General features: G+C 35.7%; 1 protein-coding gene and 1 long non-coding RNA gene across 3 annotated transcripts; both read left to right on the top strand.

Annotated features, from left to right (window-relative positions):
- Positions 1–1,058: 1,058 nt before the first annotated feature.
- On the top strand, positions 1,059–10,690 carry LOC114297023 (outer envelope pore protein 16-3, chloroplastic/mitochondrial). 2 transcript variants are annotated; one of them, XM_028241373.2, is made up of 3 exons: positions 1,059–1,320; positions 2,250–2,593; positions 10,341–10,690. In XM_028241373.2, exons 2-3 carry the CDS (start codon positions 2,263–2,265, stop codon positions 10,487–10,489), a joined length of 480 nt encoding a protein of 159 aa, XP_028097174.1. In that variant the 5' UTR covers positions 1,059–1,320; positions 2,250–2,262; the 3' UTR covers positions 10,490–10,690. The 2 variants fall into 2 exon arrangements, with proteins under 2 accessions (XP_028097174.1, XP_028097175.1); XM_028241374.2 differs by having other exon boundaries at positions 1,135–1,320; positions 2,159–2,593.
- Positions 10,691–15,474: 4,784 nt separating this feature from the next.
- LOC145804093 (uncharacterized) lies at positions 15,475–18,712 on the top strand. Its single transcript, XR_014345692.1, has 3 exons — positions 15,475–15,517; positions 16,737–16,775; positions 18,446–18,712. It is a non-coding gene; the product is annotated as an uncharacterized LOC145804093 (long non-coding RNA).
- The last annotated feature ends 8,740 nt before the right edge of the window (positions 18,713–27,452 follow it).

Genomic DNA, 27,452 nt, shown 5'->3' with positions numbered 1-27,452 from the left:
CCAAACAGTAGCTTACAATTTAAATTCAAATTCAGGAGGGAAACCCAACCGTGAGAGTGGAATAGTGGAAGCAAATTGTTCAAAGCCATACTTAGTGATCATGAAGATCACATTGACAGTTATCACCTACTTCGATGCTTATCAGCCACTTCGACGGTTATCTTCAGAGCCTATAAATAGAGGAAAGTACTAATAATGCAGGAACCCAGAACCAGATCTAGAAACCAGTTTATTTATTTTACATATTCCAATCCTTTAAATTCTAGTCTTTTACTTTCCTGTACTACACTTCAAATTCCTAGGAGTAATTCTAAAGTAGTTTGTTGATGTAATCCCCTTCGAAGCTGTGGAAGTGCGAAGGTACTATTGTAAACTTTTATTTACTTAATGAAGTTTGATTTTTGCCACTATTTTTTCCTCTTTCTTTTACTTTCATTAGTCTTCTTAATTTTTTCCTAAAAACTAAACCACTAGTAAAGTCCTCTTCATTGAGGCTAAAAGAATTTTGAAGCAATTGTTTGACTAATTGGTTGACATTTTTCTAATCTTTGTAAGGACTTATTGATTTTTGCTGGCACGCTCGAATTATATTTCTAACCTTTGAAAGTAAAAAAAGTCAAACAGTTCTTCAATCATTATTTATGTAAAATATAGAGAGGCCCTTTTTTTTTTTTTTTTTCTTTTTGTGTGTGAATAAGAAGGGATACGATTTGTTTATATTTATATAGGACTCGTGGAAGTAGATATATGATTTTTAGTATTCAACTCTAAAAATAAAGAGATAATTAATTTATATAGAATTTTTCATGATTTTTAGAAAATATAATAAATTTAAAAAAGGAAAAATTAAAATTTAAAAAATAAAATAAAATATCGCATTTTAGTTAGGGGTCTTTTGGAAAGTAACTTTTTATCCAATTTTTAACTTTTTATCCATTTTGAATCACATCATTTCTCACAATTTTTTACTCATAAAAAAACAAAATAGCCTTAAAAAAAAAAACCAACTCCTTAATAAAATTGTTAGTACATATGGAATTGTTTCATACATACGTACTAAAGATTTTTCGATGGGAAAATTGTCATACTATAAAGAGTTGTCTCCTTTTCTTCCGATGTACCAGAAGGTAAAAAAAAAAACACAGGTTGGTCTCGACCTAACCATGGTTTAAATTTTACTAGGGTTTGGGCATTTTGCGTTTCAATTGAACTGTTCGATACCTACACTTCCACAACGTCTCTGCTCTGTCCCTCTTTTTCACTCACACCCCGATCTCCAATCGTCACCTACACAGATCAATTTTTGCATCTGTCTCTGTAGTAAGCATCTCTCTCTCTCTCTCTCTCTCTAAATATATTTGTATAGATAACTATACGTTATATGGACTTGAAAATTTTGATCTTAGGGTTTTCACGCATCGCGGAAACGACTCTATCTCAATCAAACCAGAAAATTAGTGCATAGGGTTTGGATTTCTAGTTATGTTCTTCAATTTCTTTAGATTTGTGCATTTGTAAGCGAAAGAGATATTTATTTTGAGAATCACTAGTGCATAGCGTAAACAAAAGTTACATTTTGTTAGAGATTTATTTGTATGCACGACACAAATAACGAAAAACAAATGTTTCGATTTTCTTTTCTTCACTCTGGTATCCAAATTTGTGTTGGAAAAATGTCTTTCCCTTGGGAATTTACCGAATGTATCACATTTGCTCTTTCATGTTTTATTTTTATGTTCATTTTCAGAACATGCGGTCTCTGCATATCTCTTGTTCTAATTTGATAGGAGACAAGTTTTGTTAGTTTTGGCTGAGAAATGGCAATTGTTTTGTTCACCAGAACAGAACCCTTTACGCGTTTTGTTTGGTTGGGGGATTTGTGAAGAGATTTGAAAAGAGAAAAGGAAAATGTAGGTGAAATGTGAATAAAATATGCATATATTTCAACTACTTTCACACACATTTTCTCTTTCCTTTTCGAAATCTTTTTCCAAATTCTCTAACCAAAAACAGTGTTAAAAGAAAAAAACGAAAAGAAAAAATGTACCTTAATGCAAAATCTACTAAGATCAGGGTAGAAACTAAAGTGATCATGTTTTTGAATGTTACCTGTGTTATATTATACCCAGTTGTTTATTTTGTCTGGAATCCGGTACAGATCATCTTAGCAAAATCACTTCACTTTGATTGCTCAAGTATTGCCCTCATACTGATGTTTCAATCTATTTGCAACATTGATCATTACCTAGTCAAAGGAGATCTATGGATCCTTCAGAACTTAGGTATTTGGAAGATGATGATACCCCAATGATGAAAACGATCAAGGGTGCAACCACTGGTTTAGCTGCCGGTACTATTTGGGGTACCATAGTTGCTACTTGGCACGATGTGCCTCGTGTTGAAAGAAGTGTTGCACTTCCAGGGTTGATGAGAACCCTCAAAATGATGGGTAACTATGGGATGACTTTTGCTGCGATTGGCGGTGTTTACATAGGTGTAGAGCAGCTGTTGCAGCATTATAGGATGAAGAGGGACTTTATCAATGGAGCTGTTGGTGGTTTCGTTGCTGGGGCTACTGTTCATGGTTACAAAGGTGACACTTTGTCTTTGACGCATTTAGATTGCTGTATTATTCTTTTCCTCTTGTGAATTTTGTTTAATATTGTAACACGTATTTTGGTGGTTGTGACATTTTTATGGTTTCATGAGGGAGAAATGTTTGTTAGGAATTCTAGTCATATGGAAATTAATGGATGCTGAAGAAATTCAGAGTCTATTCATTTCATTCACAAATGTCTATTACAAGGAGGTTATATATAAGAGTGAGAGATACAAGTTGTACAGTTGGAATGTGACTAACTTGGTAACAAACTCAAAAGTCTAGCTACTTGACAAGTTACATCAGCTGGACTATATCCAGCGGCTGTTGCTTCAGCTGATACTCACACTTCATGAACAGCTGCTGATGCTCTATTGGCTTCTGCTGTAAATGCTGCACATCAATTGGCTGCGTCACTTTGTTATATACACTATCACATGCATCTTTGTTCTAGTTTCACTAGCTTGGTATGGAATGGGTGATTTCCAATTTCGACTTCTATTTCCTTTGTTGAGCCTCAATATCTTCTATATTATTTATGGTTCTTTGCATTTTCTTGACCTAACAATAGGAACTGAATCTGTGCATTGTGGATTCACAATCCACTGCCTTAAACCACTTGGCTACACCCGGCCCCATAAACGATTCAATTTTAACCATTCACCATTATTTCTTTCTTATCTTATTTTGAGATTGCTCTTCTAGAAACTGAAAGGGGTATGGGAGCATATCTTTTATTTGTTAAGAAAAATACTTAGGAGACTTTATACTTCTTGTTGTAGTCATCAGTGAATTGAAACTTTTGTGGATTGCTAGATTCATAGTTTGCTGTGTTTCTTAGTTCTTAGATTAAAACTGCACTTCTTCTTCTTTCTTTTTTTTCCCTATCTTTTCATTTTGTTTAAGTGTTTTTGTTTATTTTTTTTTTTGTCATGAGTTTGGACTAGGAAGAGTATTTTAGTGTCAATTTATAAGAATAAATGAGATGTCCAGAATTGCAACAACTATAGAAGAATCAAGCTGATGTGTCATATAATGAAAGTGTGGGAGAGAGTGGTGGAACGTCAATTGTGAGATATAACAGAGGTGTCAAAGAATCAATTTGGATTTATGCCTGGTAGGTCAACAATGGAAGCGATCTATCTTTTGAGAAGAGTAATACAAAAATATAGAGAAAAGAAAAAAGACATTCATATGGTTTTTATCGATCTTGAGAAAGCATATGATAGAGTGCTTCGGGATATAATCTGGTTGGTGTTAGAGAAGAATGTCTTTTTTATCACTATAATCTGGTTGGTGTTAGAGAAGAATGTCTTTTTTAGAGAAGAAAAAGGTGACAAAAGGTTACATTGACGTGATTAGGGATATGTATGAAGGTGTGATGGCCACTATTAGATCGCCTATTGGAAAGACGAGTGAATTTCTGATTACTGTGGAGTTACATCAAGAGTCAACCTTAAATCTTTATATTTTTACTTTAGTTATGGATAAGTTGATGAGAAATATTTAGAATGATGTGTCATAGTGTATGCTTTTTGCAAATAATATTGTGTTAATGGATGAGACTAAAGAAGGAGATAACACTAATTTGGAGACTTGGAGAGAAGCATTTGAATCTAAAAGATTTAGGATAAGTAGAACTAAGACAGAGTACATGAAGTGTAATTTTAGTAACAGTAACAATGGAAATAGAGGAGAAGTGAAGATTGAGAACTAAGAACTACTTAAGAGTAAACATTTTCATTATTTAGGATCGATTATCACCACGGCTGGAGAGATTTGCGCGAATGTGGTCCATAGAATTAAGATAGGATGGCTTAAGTGGAAGAGTGTGTCTAGCGTACTGTGTGATAAATGAGTACCCACTATACTAAAAGGAAAATTCTATAGAATGATTATTAGACTAGTGATGTTGTATGGGACGGAATATTAGGCAACTAAGAAACATGTAGATAAGATGAGTGTTGTTGAGATGAGGATGATAATGTGAATGTGTGGCAAGACTAGAAAATACAGAGTTAGGAATGAGGTATATTTGTGAATGGGTAGGAGTAGTAATGATAGAAGATAAATTGAGAGAGAACAGTTTGAGATGGTTTGGTCACATACATGTAGCAGCGAAGAGATACAATATAGTGGCAGTTGATGGAAGTGTTAGAGGAAGGGTCTGACCTAGATTGACGTGAGCTAGTATAATAAATAGATATATGAAAATCCTTAATTCGACTGACTAAATGGCCGTTAATAGAGTTGAGTGGAGAAGAATGATTCATGTAGCCGACCCCATTTGATGAGACTTAAGGCTTGATTTGGTTTGGTTTAGTTTGGACTAGGAAATATGGTGGAATTTAGTTTTCAAAATTATTACTTGCTTAACTTGTTGAACCTTAATATGATGATTCAATGAAAGAATTCTCAAATAAGAAGCATATGATGTTGAGTTTGAGTTTGGCTTAAAACATATGCTAAAACGATAATATGGGAGTTTTGTGTTTGTCATTTGATTGAATGCAATATGGTCAATTTTTCTTAGATGATTAAGTTTACATTGGGTGATTATTCTTTTGGGATAGAGCTTTTGCATTGAAAGAACTCTCAAGTGATCAAGATGGTGCGAGTGTCCGAAACTTCATTGCATGCCAGAGTGCCTCTCACTGCTCCCACAATCTCTCTCGCCATATCTGCACCCTGCAATCGGTGTTGCGGGAGCGAGAACCTCTGGGGGTGGTATAACAGGAGGCGGTGCGCCTTTGCCAGCACGTCTACCTCTACCTTTACCGCATCAAGTTCATGTCGACATCCTATTAAGAAGCAAACGCAATCTCAAAATAAACAATTTAACTCATCTCGGCAAGATACTCACACATCACTCCAACTTAACAAACTACCAAAGTTAACAAATTAGATCACACTCACTCCACATAAACCTAACATTCACACCACTTAATACATAATCGAGCTAAGTCTATAGACATTACTTGCTCTAGAATTCTCTTAGAATTCCAACTAGAAGCAACATTAATCAAGTGTGTTTCCAATGAGATCTCTAAGTTAGTTAATAGATACCAAGCACTATCCGTGAAGCTTAACACCATACCCAAATAAGATGCAACACATAAGCATGGTATCATTTAGGACACAAACATGTAAATGTCCTCACCGTGCGAGATAAAACCCATTGTGGTTAAACCACTTCCCACGAGCCCATGGTTTTCACATCTGGCTAGCTAACATTAAGTTGTCACACTCCGGATTTCCAAGATCTAACCCATGTGAATAATCCAATACATAATAGACAAAAGGACAATTAATAAAAGAAAATAAAAGGGTGAACTCTCATACATGCTTAATCAACATCATCCATTCCATAACATAATTCCATTACATACATCCTATATTTAGATTCTAGGTGAAATAAATATAAAGTATGTAAATCAAGCTATTAGAGTTAAGTGTATGGTAAAGTTGCCCTAAGGCTTACAAGACAAAAAGGGTACAACCCTTAATCAAAAATGGCTCACGGCCTAAATAAAATAAGGACCCTAAGCGTTACCATCAAAAGGCTCCTCAAGCTCAAACACACATTTTGGGGCATTGCCTCAAATCCGAGGCACACTATGAACAGCTAAAAAGATTTCAGTCGCATAGGGTGGTGAACATCTACCCAGTAGAGAATATTTCATAAACCAATACAATTCCGCAAGTATAGATGATCAGGATGCTATACAAATATAACATGTTTAAGATGTTTTGATTAAACCACCATTTTTCCAACATCAACACCAAGACTCGGTGAATCCCCCATGTGTCTGCCAGTGGTCATTGCTAAGCACCTCCTAAAACTAGTACACAAACTCACAAGTCTATAGGGTTTTCACACACAATTTTAGGGTTTTCTCAAAATAGGTATCCATATGCAATTTGTTATAATAAAAATAAGTTTGATAAGAAACAAGTGCGAAAACCCACCAAAATCACCAAACCTTGATCTCAAATACATGCTCTTTCCAAATCAACAACATGATGTTAATTTTATACTGAACTACCACGAGTACACCAATAAACTCATATAGAGTCTAAGAAATAGAACCCTACCTCTTGTAGAGAAAAGGAGAAGCTAGGAGCAATGGTGAATGTGCAAATCAACTTTTGGCCGAAAATAAAACAATGCTCCCGCCAAGCTTTGCAATACCAGAGAAGGAGATGGACATCAAATCCAAGTCTAGATGCCTCAAAACCAAGGTTGAAGCTCCTAAAACGAGATCAAAATCTCACAAGAGAGAGAGCGCAGAAAGTTGGATCAAAAGTGATATTTTCGTGCATTGCTCTGTTTTTATATAGTGCGGGCGCGATGGTCTTGGCCACCATCGTGACTTAACTCGTCATGACTCATGAGTGTTGAACAACACAGACAAAAGTACTAGAAGGTGGTTTTGGTCGTGGGCGTGAACCCAACTTGCAGGCTGAACCATGCAAATCGCGGGCCTCCATCGTGGCCCACCGCGGGCCACACAATTTCTCAAGGCATAAGGACCAGAAGATTTGTTTTGGTTGCGGCCTGGTCGCAGGTGCAATCATTCCCAAAACAGACTCTCACTTTGTTTTCCTAGGACAGTTCTAAGTGTAAATTACGACTTCAAACAATATGCAAAGTACCAAAAGGAGTAAATAAGATAATAACATCACTCATCCATTTACAAGCCCACAAGTGTGTCGAAGCATCCATACAAGTCGGTTTCAAGTTGGGCTTTAGAATCAGAACATTACAGATCACCAATTGGTTTTTACTAGAGGAGGTGGCTATCAAAAATATCTTATTAAATGGAAAGGTCGTCCACTTTCAGATTGTATTGGATCACTGATGATGAGTTTCGTCGCCTTGACCATGATCTTCCCATGCTTTTAACTTGTCGGGGTCGAGTCTTCTCAAGCCAGGGAGAGATGATGAAGACAAGTGGCAGCATAATACTATAGTCTATAAACAGCATGACAAAGATGCTTCTAAGGCTCAAGTTTTGATTTGGCACGTGTTAGATGATGCCAGGCTCACTTGGGACCTAGGATAAATTAATTTGAGTCTTTCATCTATTTATATTTATGTTTTAGGGTCAAGGGTATTTTTGTAATTTGCCGAATATCTGAAGTGGGTCTCAATAATGGGTTGTTGTGTTCACCCATGGGTCTTGGTATTGGTTTAATATATTTATGAGTTTTATTTGACATTAAATAGGTTTTAGAAGTCAGATTTTGTAATAGTTTCCTATTTTGGTCCTAGTTTGTTGAGGAAGTCTTCTAGTCCTACATAAAGCAATCTATTGCTTCTAATAAAATAACAATCAGAATTTATATAATTTTTAGAGCTTTGAGCCTCTTTAGGGTTTGTGTGATGCAATCCAACCCTAGGTGTGATGCCTAAGGGATTCAAGGCGTAATTCATAGTTTTCATCATCCTTTTTATCTTTTCCTATTCTGTTCACAGATTACTACTTCCAGCCCATAATTAGTCTTTATTTTGTCACCAAATTCTTGTCTCCTTAAGCCCAAACCATTCATGACCAAACCCTAAACCACCCTTAGCATTATTTCACTAAACCTAACCCTAAGTTAGCTTAAACTTGCTTCAAACCTGTGTGCGTTGCATCAGCTTTATTTCAGAAGTGGTTATGAAACATTGTTAGGGAGCCTAATTCTCTTGGGCATTTAGTGATCTGATGCAGGTGTGGAAGGTAACCAGATTTGTGGGTTCCAAACCAGTGCAAGTAAAAATGAATCAATAGTGTCATGGTAGTTTGTATTAGTGTTGAATCTGCCTTGTTTTTGACATTAGGTATTCTTGGGGTATTTTATCATGTGGACCTTGTCTTCTTTGCTCTGAAGCTTAAATATTTTTATTGATAAGTTGATAGCTCTTTCTTTTCATATTTTTTCTTTGAATTTTTGAATTTTCAAAATTTAGTAACTTTATCCCGATTGTTCTTATAATTTCTTCCAAGTTTAATGTGCTCTTTCTTCTAATGTGCACCTCTTAATTGCTTTTTAAGCCTGGTTGAGGGGCAGGGGAAATAAATCTACTATTGATCATGAAATGGGGAGGAAAGAGCCACATGAATAAATTTTTGTTTCAAATTCAAAAGCAGTTGAAGGAGATTTTGAAATTCAAATTGACATAACAATTATGGACTGTTGATTTTGGATTATAATAGATGTGGCATAGAGGAATACACACGGGAACTAGGATATCGTTCTAGTAGACAAAAGGGCTTTCGAATTCACAAGAAAAATGAAACCTTGAACCCGCAAGGAAGAGAATTATGAAAATATTATTTGAGTGGTGCTACATCCCCTGATTTTGTCCCCCCAATTCCACCTCTAATGATGTGGTCCACTCCCATGTGAAGTGGTCTAACACTCCTCTCCCTCTTATATCTATCTCTCTTAATTCCACATTATTAGATTTAGAGGTGAAATTGGGGGAGCAAAATTAGGGGGATGAATCATTATTCATATTATTTATCAAAAGTTGTATTTTTCATAAGACTTGCATAGCTATTTATAATAACCTAACCCTTGGAGACCAAGTAAACTTGAACATGAGAAAATCTGAAATTAGGAAACAGTAAACGAATTTAATGTTGGAAAACAAGAAACCTAAAAATTAGGAAAATAAAATAAATCCCAGTTAAGAAACCTAATGATTCTCTAATATTTATACTAAATTACAAGTTTCCTAATAAAATCTCATATAAAAAAAAATATTAGAAGTAAAAATGCAGAAATTCCTAAAATCTTGTCCAACTTCAAGATGTGCATTCCATCTATGTAATGAAGACGATCTAAATCCATTAATATTGTGTGTTTTTTTTTCTTCTCCCTATTAGATATTGTTTCTTTTTTATTCCGGAACATGGGTCTCTTGATCCAAATGGTTCCTTTTCTTGCAAGTTCTTTCTTCATTCCGTCTTATCAAAAGTAGTTAGTAATTTGTCTGAGAAACTCGACCTATGCAATTCACTTCAAGGTGAAAGACTTTGGTTAGTCCATCGCACATGTTATGGTGAACATTTTTTTTATGCTTCGAAATTGGAGGAGAAACCAAGTGCTCTGAAAAGATACTGATTTGCGTAGTATGTGCAAAGCAGCATTATGAGGGAAAATTTGTTCATCTTACACGGTGTCTGATTTTTGTGGCCTTCTTGTAGAAGATTGGATTAGTATGGTCATCCAAAGGGATATTATAACAAAGGTTCTTGGGTTTTGAGAGACATGGCAAAAGGTTGTTAAGGATCTCCACTTTGTGAATCTCTATTGGGATGATGTGGAATTATAATAGAGCAACTCAGAAATGGGAGTACGGCTGCATACATCGTGCCATCATCAAACCCTGCATTGTATTGCTTTTTTTGTTTTTGTTTTTGTTTTTGTTTTGTGTGTGTGTGAATGATGGGTTTTGGTTTGGATGTTAGAGCATTCAAGCATTGGTTGCTTGTTTAGAGACCTAGTTTTTACCTTTTTTAATCTGAGCTACAGCTTGAGGAAATTTCTTTAGTTTTTTTTATTTTTATTTTCTGAACTTCTATGGTTTTAGAAGTAACATAATTGACGTTATATATAGGTCCATGTATTCTCTGATCCATGTTTGTCACATTAGCCATCTCTCTAAGGGGGCATTCTTATATTTATTTTGAGTAAATTGAAATCATTACTGTGGTTAGTTTGGCTGACGGTGGTTCAATTTCTGCAGGAAGAAGCATTTCAACAGCAATTTCAGCAGGAGCAGCACTGGCAGTCACTTCTGCATTGATCGATGCTGGGGGTCAGACCACCAGAATTGATAACGGGAAGGAGTACTACCCTTACACCACAAAGAAGAGGCCCAATGTCAACAACTAATCTCTCACTGCTGCTATTGAGAAAGAAGAATTTGGCATGTCGGTCTACCCGAGATGAGAGAACTGATTACTGTTTGCTAAATTGGCTGTATGTTTTTGGAGATGTATCCTACTCTTGCATTTTCTTTTCTTGGTGTTTACTTATTTTATGTTCTCAAGAGTCTCAGGACGATTTCAATAAATGCTTTCTCTTTTTTGTTTATACTCTTGTATGACTGAGTTATTATTTCCCTGTTTTGATGATTACAACTAATTTGAGGGTTCTTACTTAAGGGTACGGTTGCATATAGTGTTGTTTTTTTATCGTGTGCTTAGCAACTTGGGGAAGGGGATATAGGCCATGATTGAGGCTTGAGAATTTAGTGGAAAATGTGGGAGGGATAAGGTGTGTTCTCTTGGAATGCTATCAACAATAAGTTATTATTATTTCTAGTATTGGGATCTTTCCTGTTATTTTGGTATGTTCGAATTCTGTTATTTTGGGGTGTTTAAATTCTTCTTGGGCCTCCCAGCCAATATATATATAGATATATATATTTGGTTCCAGGTTTTAAAAAATAGTTTTCAGAAAATTTTACTTATTTATTTTTCGTATTTTAATGTTTTCAATGAATTTTTTTAATATTTTAAGTAATTTTTTTTTTAATTTTTAGACACACTTAACATAAATACATTTACAAAGTATAATATTTGTGAAAAAAAAAATCTTTAAAAAATGCACTAAATATCGAAAAATACAAAAAAAAATATAAAAGTTTAGTACATTTTTATATTTGTGTATTTATTAATTTTTTAAAATATTTTTCGTAAATATTTTATTATTTAGATACATCTAAGTAAAGTGCATTTAAAAAAGTAAAAAATTACTTATAATTTAAAAAATATTCACTAAAAACAAAAAATTTAGTTTTTAAAAAATTAAATTTAGAAAACTGAAACCAAAAATACTATTCTCGGACTTTTTTAATTTTTATTTTTATTTTTTGACTAAAAAAAGTAAAAAATTAAAATGTGTTCAGTATGTATAAAAAAAAGAGTATAAAATGTAAATAGTTGAGTTTTCTAACCCTTACTTTGGATTGGCAAGACCGCCATCCCTTCCAACCGCCAGATCTATCTGTGTGAATGGAAAATAAGAAACGTATAAAATGTAAATAGCTGAGTTTTCTAACCCTTACCTTGGATTGGTAAGGAACTATAGCTTTGACTCATAGGCTCAGCGTACACAATCAATATTAACCCTAGGGCTCCATTCTTAATAGGAGTCTTCTGTTTATTGTTTTCCGATAATATTTAGTTGAAACAAACAAATCATGATCCATCTAGAGAAAGAATTGGAAGTTGAAAAGTCATAAACCTTAACCAAGAGTAACGAAGCACAGAATAGAAAACCAATCTGGCTCTCTTCTCTATCTCTCTCACTCTTAGATCTAGGGTTACGAGATGGGAAAAAGTGGACCTGGCAGGGTCCGAAAGCGCCCGACAATCTAAATCTTTGGTCTGATTCCACAAGTGTAATATGGAATGGAATGAGAGTCCATGTATGCAATCTATAAAAAATACACTAATCATAAGAAATGTTAAAAATGGACTACATCGCCAGATTTGAAACCGTTATCTAATATTTTGGAAAAAACTAGGAAACCCGTGAGTCGTGCCAAAAGATCATGATCTGTCGTAACTAAAGTGTCTCGGCTCGAGAACTTAGTTATGAGAGGGGCAGGGTCATGAATTGGGCACCCACACTCATCCGATCAAAGATCGGCCTCTACTCGTCTATGATATAAGAATTATTAACATGATATGATCATATAACCCAATTATTATTGCTATTTTTACTATGTGAAGTAGACAAATATAGATAAAATCACTTATTTTAGAATGTCATAATCTCCCGCTATTTTGAAGAGAGTTTGAAAAGCAGAAATCTCATGAAAAATCGCGAAATCTGCCAAGCAAGGAGATCAGAACTATTCCAACTTAGGCAATGAGACCTCCATACAATGAGCAGTCATAGAGATATAGCAAGCAAGAATGTAGTCTGATGGTAGCATGCTGGACATAATAAGAAGCAATCACAAGCAGGATGCAAAGATAAAAGAAGCTCACTAAATACTCCTCTGCACCATGCTAAGAGTGTAAAGGGTTAGAAAACAATGCATGATCCTATATGCTAAACTAAATGAAATATGAAGAAGAGATTAGAGATACTCATCGGGTACTCCAGCCAAGCGAAAATAAGAAATAATCTAAAAAAAATAAATTCATGATCCTAGATACAATATCTAACGTGCGGTACGTATAGAATGCATTCTACGAGCCCAGACACAATCAAGATGGCATATGAATCACCAAAGTGCGCGTATCACATAGCTTTGACTCTAAAATAGAAAAGAAAGTAATTCGGGTTTGGACAAAGCCGTTGTACAGGCCTCAGCTAACTATAGAAAAGATGGAAAATGGGACAAACCAACTAAGCTAGCTGCAAATCAATCAACAATTTAAAAGATATCCAAAGATGTAATCAATAAAGAGAGTAGCGATAGATTTTGGAAGAAAATGAAAGTAGGGATTACCTCTAGAATAGCAGAGATAGGACCCAAGCTGATCACAAGCTCTAACCCAAGCGCCCTCTGATCAATAGAGGTCTTCTGACTCTAAATCATCTAAGCAAAGGTATGCAGAAAATATTCCAAAATTCTCACCAAACTCTCTTTCAGTGTATTTGATTAAGCATTAGAGGATTAGGAATTAGGGATGTCGATTAAAAATTTTGGAACCCTTCTCCCTCAAGATGGGGAGTGATTTTATATGCATTTGGAGCTTGGAATATGCCTCTAGATTCCATGGATGCGGATGACATATTCCGAGATCCTTGGGACACTCCTCAAGAAAAGTGCATGGCGAACGTCATAATAAGATGCACTGGATAAAACTTGTCTAGCTGGAGTACAGTAGTCCAGTGTATTTCCTCAGAAATTTATCTGGTGAAGCTAGAAAAGACTTAGAGATGCGTCTAGGATCAAAGTTGTTCGGTGTGTTGCATGAAAAATGCTCTGTAGGTCAGAAAAGATCTGGGTATGCTTTGTAACGCCCTAAAATAATAACAATAAACCATCTCATGATATTTAATAGAAAACATATACATACTAAATATTAACCTTTCATTTATGTTCCTTTACCGTACAAAAGATGACATATGCGAGAATATATTCACAAATCCCAGATCCTGAATCTATTGCATATGCCAAATATGCATGAACTGAAATAAAAGATAATACAGATGAGTTTATGCCCTAATGGCTACATCTTTCCAAAACATTGCTTGGTTACAACAAGATGAACCTTTAGGTCGAGGCTTGTACAAAAGATAATTACAACAAACAAACAAAAATGAGCCTTTAGCTCCACGGTCCTCCCAAGCTAAGTCCTTGGTGGAGGCATATCATCAGCACCTGAAATTTGTTTTCCATATAGGGTGAGCTAAAACCCAGTAGAGATACTTTAACACTATGTATAAAACTTAACAAAGTCATAAGGTGAATGCACGTGCATGTCATTTGCTAAAACATTATACTTTTCCATCTTAAAACAGTGCAATGCCATTATCAATATATTTCAATTTATGAAAAATACACTTTTATAATAGAAAACAGGGCAGTGGATACAAAACACTAGGAATTTCTAGGTACGTGTCTGCCAGTAGGCTGTATAAGCACTATCAAAATCATTTTACCAATACTAATTGGAAGGATCGGCACTAACCGCACAAGTTTCTGAACTTTTACCAAGGACACACAGGTCAACAATATAAACCACAACCACACCTCCTAACATGATTTACTAAGGTATACACACATTTTTCTCAAAAATAATACATTTTCAATATTCAAATATGAAACAAAGTTCAATGCAAAATGAATGAGTAATTAGTTTTAATTAACCTAATTTTCATGCAATTTCTACAACAATCAAAGCTATCCTCCACCAATAGCCCAAAATAGATATTTCTACTCAACATATAATTTCCAACAATAGATAAAATCTTATAAATTTCAAAATGGGAGTGATAATAAATATCCAACTCCGCTCTCATCATCAATAGATACATTCTCAATATCTTTTCAAAGCCCAACATCATTTGCTTTTCTTTCATAATTCAACATCCATGACTTTTTCCAAACAAAGCCTCCTTTATTTTCAAAGTCATATTTAAGGAAGGAATTTCCAACACAACCCAACAATGTACACACTTCCACAACTTTTCTCAAGGATTTATTTGAAAAACCCTTCTTTTACATTTCAAAATCAAACCTTAGATTTAACCAAAAATTTCCAAACCACTATACATTTTCAAAGAGCAAATAACAAGGTTAAGAATCATACTAAAGGTTAAAGAAGTCCCTACCTCAAGAGTAGAAGAGGAAGAGAGCAAAGGTAAAACTTTGACAAAGCCAAAAATAAGATCCACTTTGATTAAAATGAAGCTTTTGGTGAGCTCTACCTTTTTCTGCATGGAGCTATGGTAGAGAAATCAATGGGTAAGGGTGTATTTGAGGTTTTAAAGCAAGAACTAGAGAGAGAGTGTGTGTGTGTGTAGAAATTAGGGTTAGAGGTCTTTTAGAGAGAGAGAGAGAGAGAAATTGACAAAACCTCATTTTTCCCAAACTGATATATGCACAGACCGCTTGAGCGACCAAACCACCACTCAAGCATCAAACACAATAAGTAACACCATTCGAGCGACCAAAATACTGCTTGAGCGCACAATGACCCCTTTCCAGAAGTTTTACAGATTGAAGAAGACCGCTCGATCACCGGAAAGACCATTCGAGCTAAGATACCCTACTCCCAAAATTTTTGCAAACCTGCAAAAATACTGGGAGATATCAAAGACCGCTCGAGTGACCAAAACACTGCTCGATTGAACCAGAAGAAAACTGAACAGCAACTCTTTTGAAAAACTAACTCCTAACTACTCAATTCAACTACCAATAATGTAATAACCCGACCCTCGTACATGATTCTGGTATCTTTTCAGTCCTCTATTCTGTGCCTTTGAATGCTTATTGTGAAGTTCTATGTGAATTACGTTTAATTAAGTGAATCTTGGGAATATGAATTCCTATCTGTTTAATATGAAAGATATCTGTTACAATTAACATGCTTGGTTCAGAAATTGGAAGCCTTAGAGGCTGAATTATCTGAAATTGATTTGACATTTGAAATCTGCATGATTTTTAAGCTGTAACGAGATTTTCTGTGAAATTTCAATTTGGGATGATTAAACGATTGAATTTTGTCCTTATTTGCCTTTAGATATACATATATGCTTATGTTCCTTACATGTTTAATTCAAGAACTTTGTCTAAAACTATCTCTTAAGAAGAGAATGGTGTGAAGTAGAGAGAGAGAATCTAGAGAGGTTCATCAAAGGTTAAAGATTAGAAGAATTGAAGGGGGTTTTTGAAAAGTTGAAGCTCAAAAGTAAGTTTACCCATCTTCCATAGCTCCTCTCTAGAATTAGAGTAAGATTTCTTCACAATTGTGTAACCTAGGGCATAGAATTGAATTTAATGTATGAACATTGTTTAACTTGGTTTCTATTTTGTGAAGTGATCTAAAATTAAGTTGTTTATGTTTAAATAAAAGAACTATCTTTTATTGGTAGACTTCCCATGTAAAACTTATATAGTTTTGTCTATATGATGTTCTAAGTTAAAGTAAGTAAATCATGTTCTTAGGTGGTGGATTAAACATCTAATTCATCTCAAGTGTTACATGTTGTGCCTTCTAATTGTATGATCTTTAAGTTATATTTTGGTAATTAAAGGATCTAATTTAGGCCTTGTTGATACTTACCAAAGATGGGTTTTATATGAAATTCGGACTGCTCAGCTAGGGAAATCGCCGCACGTGCGGGGGTTATGGCCGCACGTGCGGGAACAACAGCCGCACGTGCGGGGAAAATGGGAAATTTGGAGTTTCGGTTCTGTCTAAAAGGCACGTGCGGGAGGATTTTGCCGCACGTGCGGGAGAGTTTGCCGCACGTGCGGGGCTCACAGCCGCACGTGCGGCCCATGCTGGGAAAAATGGTTTGCTCCGTTTTACGTGCTGGACCCTCGGATATTTTTAGAATTTGTATTTTATGCCTACTAATATGTGTAAAATTCATTTGAAGTGAAATGAATTAAGAAGAGATTTAACAAAGAGGAATGAACTAATTTACAAGTTGTGAATATGTGTAGGACACACTCCGGGAGGAACTAGCACGTCATCATAATGCTGTGAGTAATAGTACTGTAATCGCACATTTGATTATCGTTAATAATTCTTTTTATTAACGCTCTGCTCTTCACAAGTAGTTATGTTAGCCTTATATTGATTGGGAATCGGTGTGAACATTGAAAGATTTTGGCGTACATCGGTACGGCTCTGAACCTACTCTGTATTCCGGATAAGGTTAATGATCATCATTAATGTACCAACTTATAAATGTACCTACTTGTAAATTACCCGTGATTCCGTATAAGAATTGCACACAACCATTACACTATTACGTGGCTCATGTAATGGTACCTTTACCTCCGGATTATTGTTACTATAACGTTCTGTTAATTGCAAGACAAGTATGTCGATTTACAATGAACCATGAGGAAATCTAAACGTGTCCTTGGGCCATACGTTGTTTACTATTGATCGTTAAGGTTAACATTCTGTTATCTGCTAACTCGCAGTATTGAGTCATGACAAGCAAATGGAATGTATGTGCATTATGAAATTAAGGTATTATGTATCTCCGAATTATTATTAACGCTTTGTCTAACGCAAACTAGCTATGTTAACTCATGTGAATGATTGGAAGAATCCGTGTGCCTCTGTATACCCTGGGACTAATAATATACGTGTTTTATGTTAATGTTCTGATATACATAAGACAATTATGTTAACCTGCAATAAACCATGAGGTTATTCCATTCTGTTTATTCGTCCCATTCATACTGTGATATGATATGAATTGTTCGGTCTTAAAGACCTAATATTTTCTGGTATGGAACAAAGTGCTATACGGAACTAAGTGCTGCAATGCGAGCCACCTCTAGAATTCGTACGAGCCATCTCTTGAGTCCATACATATGTGAACTGGGCTTAAAGCCAATGTGAAAGTTATGAGGCCTATGGCCGTTCTGAAACATCTGTGAGGCCTATGGCCAATTTATGACATCTGGGCCTATGGCCATTCTGTATGATCTGTAATATGAAACAAAGTGCTATGCGGAACAAAGTGCTATGATGTGAGCCATCTCTAGAGTCCGTGTGAGACACCTCTTGAGTTCATACAAGCATGTTAAAGGGCTTTATGATGTTCTGTTATGGGCTTTATGCCATTCTGTTAAGGGCTTCATGCCGTTCTGACAAGGGCTTTATGCCATTCTGATAAGGGCTTCATGCCATTTTGTTAAGGATTTCATGCCATTCTGATAAGGGCTTCATGCCATTTTGTTAAGGATTTCATGCCATTCTGTTAAGAGCTGAAAGCTACTCTATTTAAGATGGGGCCCAAGGCCATTCTGTAAAAGGTACTTTTGTATAAATGATTTTGAAAATGACTATGCTATACAATGTTTAATGAAATCCATATTTTGGGTTACGAAATGTTTAATATGATAAGGATTTTATGAAATGATAAAAATGCTATGAAGACATGTTTATGTTATGATACGATTTCTGGATAATTTTCCCAAAATGCCTAGATACGCTACGAAACTTCGAATGTTCAAGATATGACAAGTTTTCTGAAGAAGATACTTTGCTATGCATACAGAAACAAAGTAACCATATGTTCTCTTTATTGATAAATGCCCGGATATGTATTATAATTCATGTTGAACATTGAATTGTTATGTGCTATTATTCACTGAGCTTGGCTCACTTTATTTTATGTCTGTTTTTGTAGGCACTCAACCTGGAGGTCAACCTTAACCTGTGGCTTCCGTTACCCAGTTGTCAATCCCTGAGTATTTAAACTCTTAGATGTTGACCGTTCAAGTTATGGAGTTTTGCTAAGTTTTTAAGTTGTACCCTAAAAGTCTGTTAAGATTGATGTGTATGTAATCCGTTTAGTTTCTCATGTTTTCGTTATACGCCCGACCGTGAGGGCTGGGTCTGTATGTGTATACGTACATGGCTATCTTCAGACGCACGTCACTGTAAACTTATCTGCATTCTGTTCTGTTTGTGATCCTGGCATAGTAGTAGTAGCTCAATGGATATTATTTTACGTTATTATATGTTATTAAATGCTTCCGTTCAGGCCCCATAGGTTATATTCATCAGGTTTTTGTGTCCGTTTCTGAGGTGGTCATGCCCAAACTTTTAGGGGCGAGTTTGGGGTGTGACAAATAAGATGAAAAAGAGCATGAACAATGATTACAGACATGGAATCCCAGATCTAAGAGCATGAAATGGGTTGAGTTTAAATCGACGTCGTTATAATCTCCCCGCTTAAGAAATTTTGTCCCCGAAATTTAAATCAAACCAATAAACATCGGATTTTAATTCCATTGACCCTCCACATTAGTAATAATGATAAAACAGAGTCTTCCAATACAAAATATTACAATTCGAGTTTCCAAAACATTTACAATGTTTACATATTACAACATGAATAAAATTTTCAATACAGGTCTCAAATATTAATAAATAGGTTCGGATACTTCTCTTGGACTTCCTCCTTACATTCCCAAGTCACTCCTCGACTCCATGGTATCGCTACAATACCTTAACCAATGGGGTAGCCTTGCCCCTCAAGACTTGATCTCTAGTATCTAACACTTGAATTGGCCTCTCTTCGTATGAGGCATTCTCATCTACTTCTAATTCGGTTCAATCTAACATGTGTGAAAGATCAAGCTCGTATTTTTGGAGCATACAAATATGAAACATGTCATGAATCCCAAAAAGTTGGGGCAACAAGGCCAAATGACAAGCCACCTCTCCAATGCGCTCTAGAATCTCAAAAGGCCTAATAAATCTAGGAGACAGCTTCCCACACTTCTCGAATCTCCTCAAATTTTGTCTCGGCGATATTTTTAGAAACACATGATCCCCCACCTCAAAAGATAAAGGCCTTCTTCTATGGTTGGCATAGCTCTTCTGGTGATTCTTAGCTGAAACCAACCTCTTATGAATTAGTGCAATCTTCTCCATCATTTCCCGGACTAACTCTGGACCTAACATAGGTGCATTACCCACCTTGGCCCAACACATAGGAGATCTACACGGTTAGCAATACAAGGCCTCAAAATGTGCCATACAATACTCGCTTAAAAACTATTATTGTATGCAAATTCTACCAAGGGAAATTGCCTCTACTATGGCCCCTTAAAATCAAGAACGCAAGCCTGAAGCATCTCCTTTAAAATCTAAATGGTGCGCTCGGATTGTCCATCATTCTAAGGATGATAAGTGGCATTAAAGGTTAACTTAGTGCCCAAGGCACCTTGTAGGCTTTGTCACAACTGAGTCGTAAAACATGTATCCCTCTCTAAAACAATAGTCACTAGGACCTCGTGAAGTCGCACTATATCTCTAACATATAGATCGTAAGGTAATCTACTGAGTCACTCGTGTGCATAGGTATAAAGTGTGCAGATTTGGTTAGTCGATTGACTACTACCTATACGACGTCATTACCCCATTGAGTCCTTGAAAGACCCACAATAAAATCTATCGTGACATGCTCGCACTTCTATTCGGCTACAGGTAAGAGTGGCAACAAACTCGCTAGTCAATGATGCTTGGCCTTCACTTGTTTACAAGTAAGGCACCTCGAAGCAAACAAGGCTACATCCATCTTCATCCCCCTCCATCGAAACTGGCGACTAAGGTCATGATACATCTTTGTGCCTTCCGAGTGTACCGCAAGGTATGAATGGTGGAACTCTCAGAGTACCTCCTCTGTACAAGATTTTGGTACATAAAGTCGGTCTAGATATCTCCCACTCGAATATGACTGAACGTTCAAACCCTTCTCTACCTTCATACAGATAGCCTCTGCTTCGGGTTTACACTATTGTGCCTCTATGACTCGGTTAACTAAGGTAGGTTGTGCAACTACGGTAAATAAGGTGGCCAACTCAACGGATTCCTACAGATGCAAGTCAAGCTCACTAATGGCACCCAATATTTCCCACTCTCATATGGCAATGTTAGTTACACTACTTACGAACTTCCTACTCAATGCATTGGCTACTACGTTGGCTTTCCTTAGATGATAATGCAACTAAGAATCATAATCTTCTATAAACTCCATCCATTTCCCCTGCCTCAAATTCAAGTCCTTTTGTGAAAATAGGTATTTCAGACTCTCGTGGTTGGAAAACACTATAAATTTCTCCTTGTATAGGTAATGCCTTTAGATTTTTAAGACAAAAATCACCGCTGCTAACTCTAGGTCGTGAGTGGGATAGTTTCTCTCTTGTGTTTTCAGCTATTGTAGACCGTATGCTACACCTTCCCTCTTGCATCAATACATAACCCAAACCTTCCCGAGATGCATCACAATGAACTGAATATCCCAAACCCCTCTCCGGAATAATCAAAACTGAAGCAGTGGTGAGTCTAACCTTAAGTTCTTGAAAGGACTTTTCATAAGTCTCACTTCACACAAATCTAACCCCTTTCCTCGTTAGTCTAGTCAGTGGTTAGGTTAGTATAGAGAAATCTTTCACAAAACGTCGGTAGTACCCGACTAGACCCAAGAAACTCTGAATTTCAAAGGTATTCTTAGGTTGTTTCTGTCACGCCCCAAACTTGCCCCTAAAAGTTCGGGCATGACCTATGCAGATACGGACACATGACCTGATATACATAATATACGGGGCCTGAACGGAAGCATTTAATATTACAAAGTAACATAGAATAACATCCATTGAGCTAAAACTAACATGCCAGGATCACATACGTGAGAGCCATTTATCTATATACATACCCATACATATAAATGAGCGTATATCCGAACATTGGTAAAGAAAGGGAGTATATACATACATTTTAACCTTAAGTAAATAATTAAAGTGCATGACAAAATCTTAACAAAACTTCACATAAATGCATGGGCTTGGTCTGGGAGTCTAGGCATACTGAGGTTGACAATTGAAGGGTAAGCATCAAGGGTTAAGATGGACTCCCAAAGTAATTACCTACAGAACAGACATAACACAAAGTGAGCGAAGCTCAGTGAATAATAGTATATAAATGATTCAATATTCAACTTAATCATAATACATATCAATGCGTATGTAAATGCGGAGATCATATAATTAATCTGATTCTGTGCTAATTTTAGAATGGCCTTAGGCCTAATCTTGAAACATAATGGCTTTAAGCCTTTGAATGGATTGGCGATAGCCCTTGAACATATTAACATTAAGCTTTTACACATGTTGGCATATAGCCCTTGAACATATGGCATGAAGCCCTTAAACATGTTGGCATATAGCCCTTGTACATTTGGCATGAAGCCCTTGAAAAGTTGGGATTAAGCCTTTGAACATATGTATGGACTCAAGAGGTGGCTCGTACGGATTCTAGAGGTGACTCGCATTGCAGCACTTAGTTCCGTACAGCATTTTGTTCCATACTAGAAGTCATTAGGTCTTAAAGACCGATCAATTCATATCATGTTATAACATGGCATAAACGGAACGGATAAATAGAAACATATTCATACATATTCTTACTTATGCTTGAATCAGAAACAGAAATCAGAGTTCATGCTTGATCATAACCCACCCAAACAGGACCGTCGGTGGTACCATCCGTACAAGACCGTCGATGGTAAAACATAATCCACCCGTACAAGACCGTCGGTGGTACCATCCGTACGAGACCGTCGATGGTAAAACATAATCCACCCGTACAAGACCGTCAATGGTAAAACATAATCCACCCGTACAAGACCGTCGGTGGTACCATCCGTACGAGACCGTCGATGGCAAGAGATATCTTGTAACATACTTGAACCACGGTATTATTACCCCCGGGCAAGGGCCATAAGACCACGGTATTATTACCCCCGGGTAAGGGCCTTGTGCTAAGGATGCCATGAATACTTTTACATATATGGATAATCATTCATTAATTCATAGAGTCACATATCATAAAATAGAGCATTTCTTGGTATATCATGTCATTACAGTGCGCTTAACAAAATAGAATAATTCACATTCTTATGTGGGTCACATAATGACGTTAAACTTTTGCGTTCATGTCATAGATTCTGAATAACTTCGAGTTCATATGTAACACAACAAAATAACTTCAAATTCATATGGATTCACATAACTTTCCAATTATTCTGATTCTTCGAAGATGAACACAAATTCTCTTTATTCATTAAGAAATGACATGGTCCACTTGAGCTATTAATCAGTAACATACCCTTTTGTTTAATCGTTCATATATGTTAACATGGTTGACCTGCAATTAACAGAGTGCTAATGGTAACCATTGCATCATTCACATGAGTGAATGCAGTTAACTTAAGTTTAACAGAACGTTCTTGATAATTATTAACGAAAGGTAAACACATTTTACCGATTGAATGATTCTAGAGATACCGGAATACCATAGTTCCATAATCCTCATACGTTCTATTTGTTCGTCATGAATCACTATAGCTATCTTGCAAATAACAGAAAGTTAGTATTCATTGTCAACAGTAAACAGAATGGACTGCTCAATAATGCCTCTAGATTTTCCAATCAACATATTGTTAACTTAATTACTTGCAAGGGATAGAATGTTAACAATGAGAATCATTAACAATACTTGAACGTGCGACTATAGTACTACTACTCACAGTGGTAGGTCTCTGATAGCAGTGGAACGATGTCCTCGTCTTGACCTACAAACACAATGCATATAACAGATTATGAGAATAAACCAATCTCTTTTTATTCTTCACTCAATAGCTATGGTGGTTCTAGACTCATTAGTCCTCCATATGTTATAATTCATTCCTCATAAGATAGGAGGAATCGATAGGAGAAAGGTTCAGACGAAGAAACGGTACAAACCGGTAAACAGAAAGTGAATAGTCGTCACTAATTTGGACATAACTATTTTTTTATTTAGAATTTGGAAGTGAGACCACCACCATTGGAAACTAGACTTCCGAGGCTTGATTTTAGGCTCAAGAATCACTCAAAACAGAGTCCGGATGCAAAAGATATGCTTGTTCAAAGTTGGCTGGACAGAGCTGTCCCCGCACGTGCAGGAAAACAGTGCCGCACGTGCAGCCCTGGACAGTTTGCAGTCCGAAAATGGCTGAAAATTTGGGACTTCTCATTTTCAAAATCAAACCTTAATTACATGTAAATCAAAGCCCAAAACCCTTTAATACATGACCAATTTCACATTATTATTCTCCATCAAACATCATAACCTCAAAATAAACAAATATAATGACTTTAATTCTTCAATTAACCAACTCTTAAGGAATCAAGGTTCAATTCATGAAAAGAGTTCATCTAAACTTATATCTATCAACCAAAACTCAATTAGGTGGTTTCTCTTCATTTGAGATCATGAATTTAAACTAGTAATAGATCAATCTTAAGGGGTTAAGTTGTTTTCACATACCTAGAGCCAATCTCTTGAAGTAATTCCATCAATTTTCCCATCTTTCCTCTTCATTCTTAAGCTCTTCCTTCCCTCTTCTCCTTGAGTTCTCTATCTCTCCCTCTCTCATGTGGCTCCCCCTTTCCTCTAGATATATCTTTTTTTGATTCTAAGAGATGAGTCCATCCACTCATAAGGCACCCATAATATAAGTATACACATACACACCAACATAACACAATAGAGAGAGCCAAACGTGGCCTTACGATTCGTACGAAATCAAATTTCAATTAAACTTCCCAGAGAACTCTAAAAATTATGAGGATCATAAATATGTCCCCTGTTCTGGTTTCTGAAGCCTCTAATGCCTTCAATTTGCAGTATAAAGTTAACTACCCAAACGTGCATTAACAAATCAGACAAATTAGATTTCCAATTAATTGTCCCAAATAGTTCCAAAAATTCCCATTAACATATCCAAGTACTCAATTTTGATTTCTGAACCCATATAGGTCGGTAATTTCAATTTTAAATCCGTAACTCAATAGATAATGCTTCAATTCCAAAAGATATAATTAAATTAAAAAGCCTCATCTCATAGTTAAATACCAATGATTTCTTATATGCATTTTGGGGTCCTTACATTCTCCCCACCTTAAGAAGTTTGGTCCTCCAAACTTGATTCACCTTGTCACAAGTCTAGTTCTGTCCTAGACATATAATATTTCCCAATTATTTAGCCATTCACAATCCTATACAATCAATTTCAATGGAGTTTGCTCCCAAAACTACACGTAATTCATCTTTACTGACTAATTGGTAACCCAATTGATAATAATACTTAATAACATCAAAGCATCGTCTCATCATTCACAATCCTGGTACATTTCAAGTTATTGATCCAAAGGTCATACCTTCCAGATACTATAACAACTTAAGGACATTCAGAAATGGATTCACTCAAGTATTCGATTACATGAGACTCATGAGCTGTCATACATAGTTCAAACTCTTTAGGTTCACAAACAACCCCAACTCCTACTCCCTCGAAGGTTAAGGAAATGTTTACTAGATAATCATGTTTCAAAGGCACATGCATCTTACAACAATTAAACCCAGAATAACAAATAAGTTCTAGATCAATGACTTTGTGGCTCCTTGCTTACTCTCAGAATTAGACTTATCAGTTCAAATCAGATTTCTAACAGACTCCAAATGACAACTCAAATCCCATATCAAGGAATTACATGTTCAGAGTAAATTATCAGTAAAACCAAATACGTATCCAACCTTAATGATCACAATTCCCGAATTACAATAAGGTATAATCATTTAAAATCCGTGTTTGCTTGGAAGATCTTAAAGCCAACATCATGACATCAAACACATAATACATTTACCATAAAGCTATTATATTCTTGTTCCATATTTAGTAAAATGTTCTTATCATGGACAAAACATTTCCAAAAATATGTAATACATAAAGTTCATCAAACCTTTCATAATTACATAAAATACGTTGTTCAGAGACATCACCCAGAAACTTATCAAACCTTTCAAAGATTATTAGATGATGGAATAATTCCCAATAGCATTAAACTTATTTAAACTTTGACAGAACAATCTTTGATCCAACTTATAATAGATAAGACAGAATGACTTCAAGTTCAACACAGAGCATTCATCAAGCATGCTACATTGAATTATCAAATGGAAAACTCATTCATGTATAGCAAATTATCTCTTTCAGGAAACTTGTCACATCCTGAACATTCGGAGTTTCGTAACATACTTAGTCATCTTGAAGAAATTATTCGGAAAGCTTATCATATCATACACATGGTAGAAGTTCTTAGCATTCTTTATCATTTCAGAAAATACATCATATAAAACATTTCATAACCCAAAATATAAATTTCATAAACATCGTATAACATAGTCATTTTCAAAATCCTTTATACAAAAGTATCTTTTACAAAGACATTACTTACTCAGGTCTATAGTCAACTCACACAGGATAACACATTATTCATCTATGTCAGAAGTACCGAACGTAATTGGTAGTATGACACCTTTAAATAACACAGATCACATAAGTTCTATTCCAATGATCACTCATTTGCAGATCACATTAAAGGAACAAGCCTTGAATTAATTCGCATACAAATATTTCACCCTTAATTTGACAATTTGCAATATCTAACATTTGCATGTTTACACAGAAATATATCATAGAAATGACTTCTCAATCTTAAGTCATTAATACCCGTAGGCAGGGTTTTTGTTCTTATGGGAAAATATCATATCCCTATTTATTTAATTGATCTCAAAGTAGTCAATAACTACCCATTTTCTTACAAGTATCATGTGGACAAACACATAACCTGGATAAGGTCCTTCATGTCATTTAACCATTCCTTATAAAATATCCTGATTATAGATTATAGACCACTCATAAACAAAACAGATTACAGATTTCCATAAACAAATCCCGTTAACCCATAAACAAAACTCATTCGACATCATCAATAATCCTCTCGGTTCCCCAGCAAAAATCGTCAATAATTTCCTCAGTTCACAAAATCACAATTTTTTTTTTACATGTTGTTTCAAGCTCAATATGCATAACTTCTTCTTACAGCCAATCATACTCAACATGATTTCAATTATTCTGCAAAACACATCTTATCAAATATTCAAATACAGTAACCTCTCAAAATCAAAGATCTAGACATTATTTTGGCAAGGAAGACATAACTATAGCATAAAGGTTAGAGGATCACATATATCGTTTTCTTTGATTTTAGAAATATTCCATACTTAGAGTTTAATCACTCCATCTAAACAGATGTTAGGAAGCACAATCACGTTATTATTGTTTCTTACGGGTAATTACCAACCCAAAATAACAACAGATGTCACACATTGGCATATAAATTGTCTTATCGATGAGTTCGAACCCTCACTGCGCTTCCGATGCGCAACTTTGTTAATTTAATCCCATAATTTTCCTTTCCATTTTGTCTAACCGTGCGGGGGTCGAACCCTCTAGATCTTCCGTCTTTATACTTACCATATTCTGCATCACAACCAATCGCCATATACACAAAGAAAGTACAATAGACATGGATCATGATCATTAGCGTTACCAGATACACTTAACGTTGCTATCCATCTTTTCATATGCAGTAAGGATGTCATGCATGATACCTAAGTCTTTTCTAGACATCCTAAGCCCAATGGATTCGTGTGTGAGATAGCAACTCGTGCTCTGATACCACTTGTCACGCCCCAAACTTGCCCCTAAAAGTTCGGGCATGACCTATGCAGATACGGAC

This window comes from Camellia sinensis, chromosome 12 (assembly GCF_055761805.1).
Source record: "Camellia sinensis isolate YWXY chromosome 12, ASM5576180v1, whole genome shotgun sequence".
Classification (NCBI taxonomy): domain Eukaryota; kingdom Viridiplantae; phylum Streptophyta; class Magnoliopsida; order Ericales; family Theaceae; genus Camellia; species Camellia sinensis.
The sequence above is the reverse complement of the archived record's forward strand: the minus strand, read 5'-3'. Positions and strand labels throughout refer to the sequence as shown.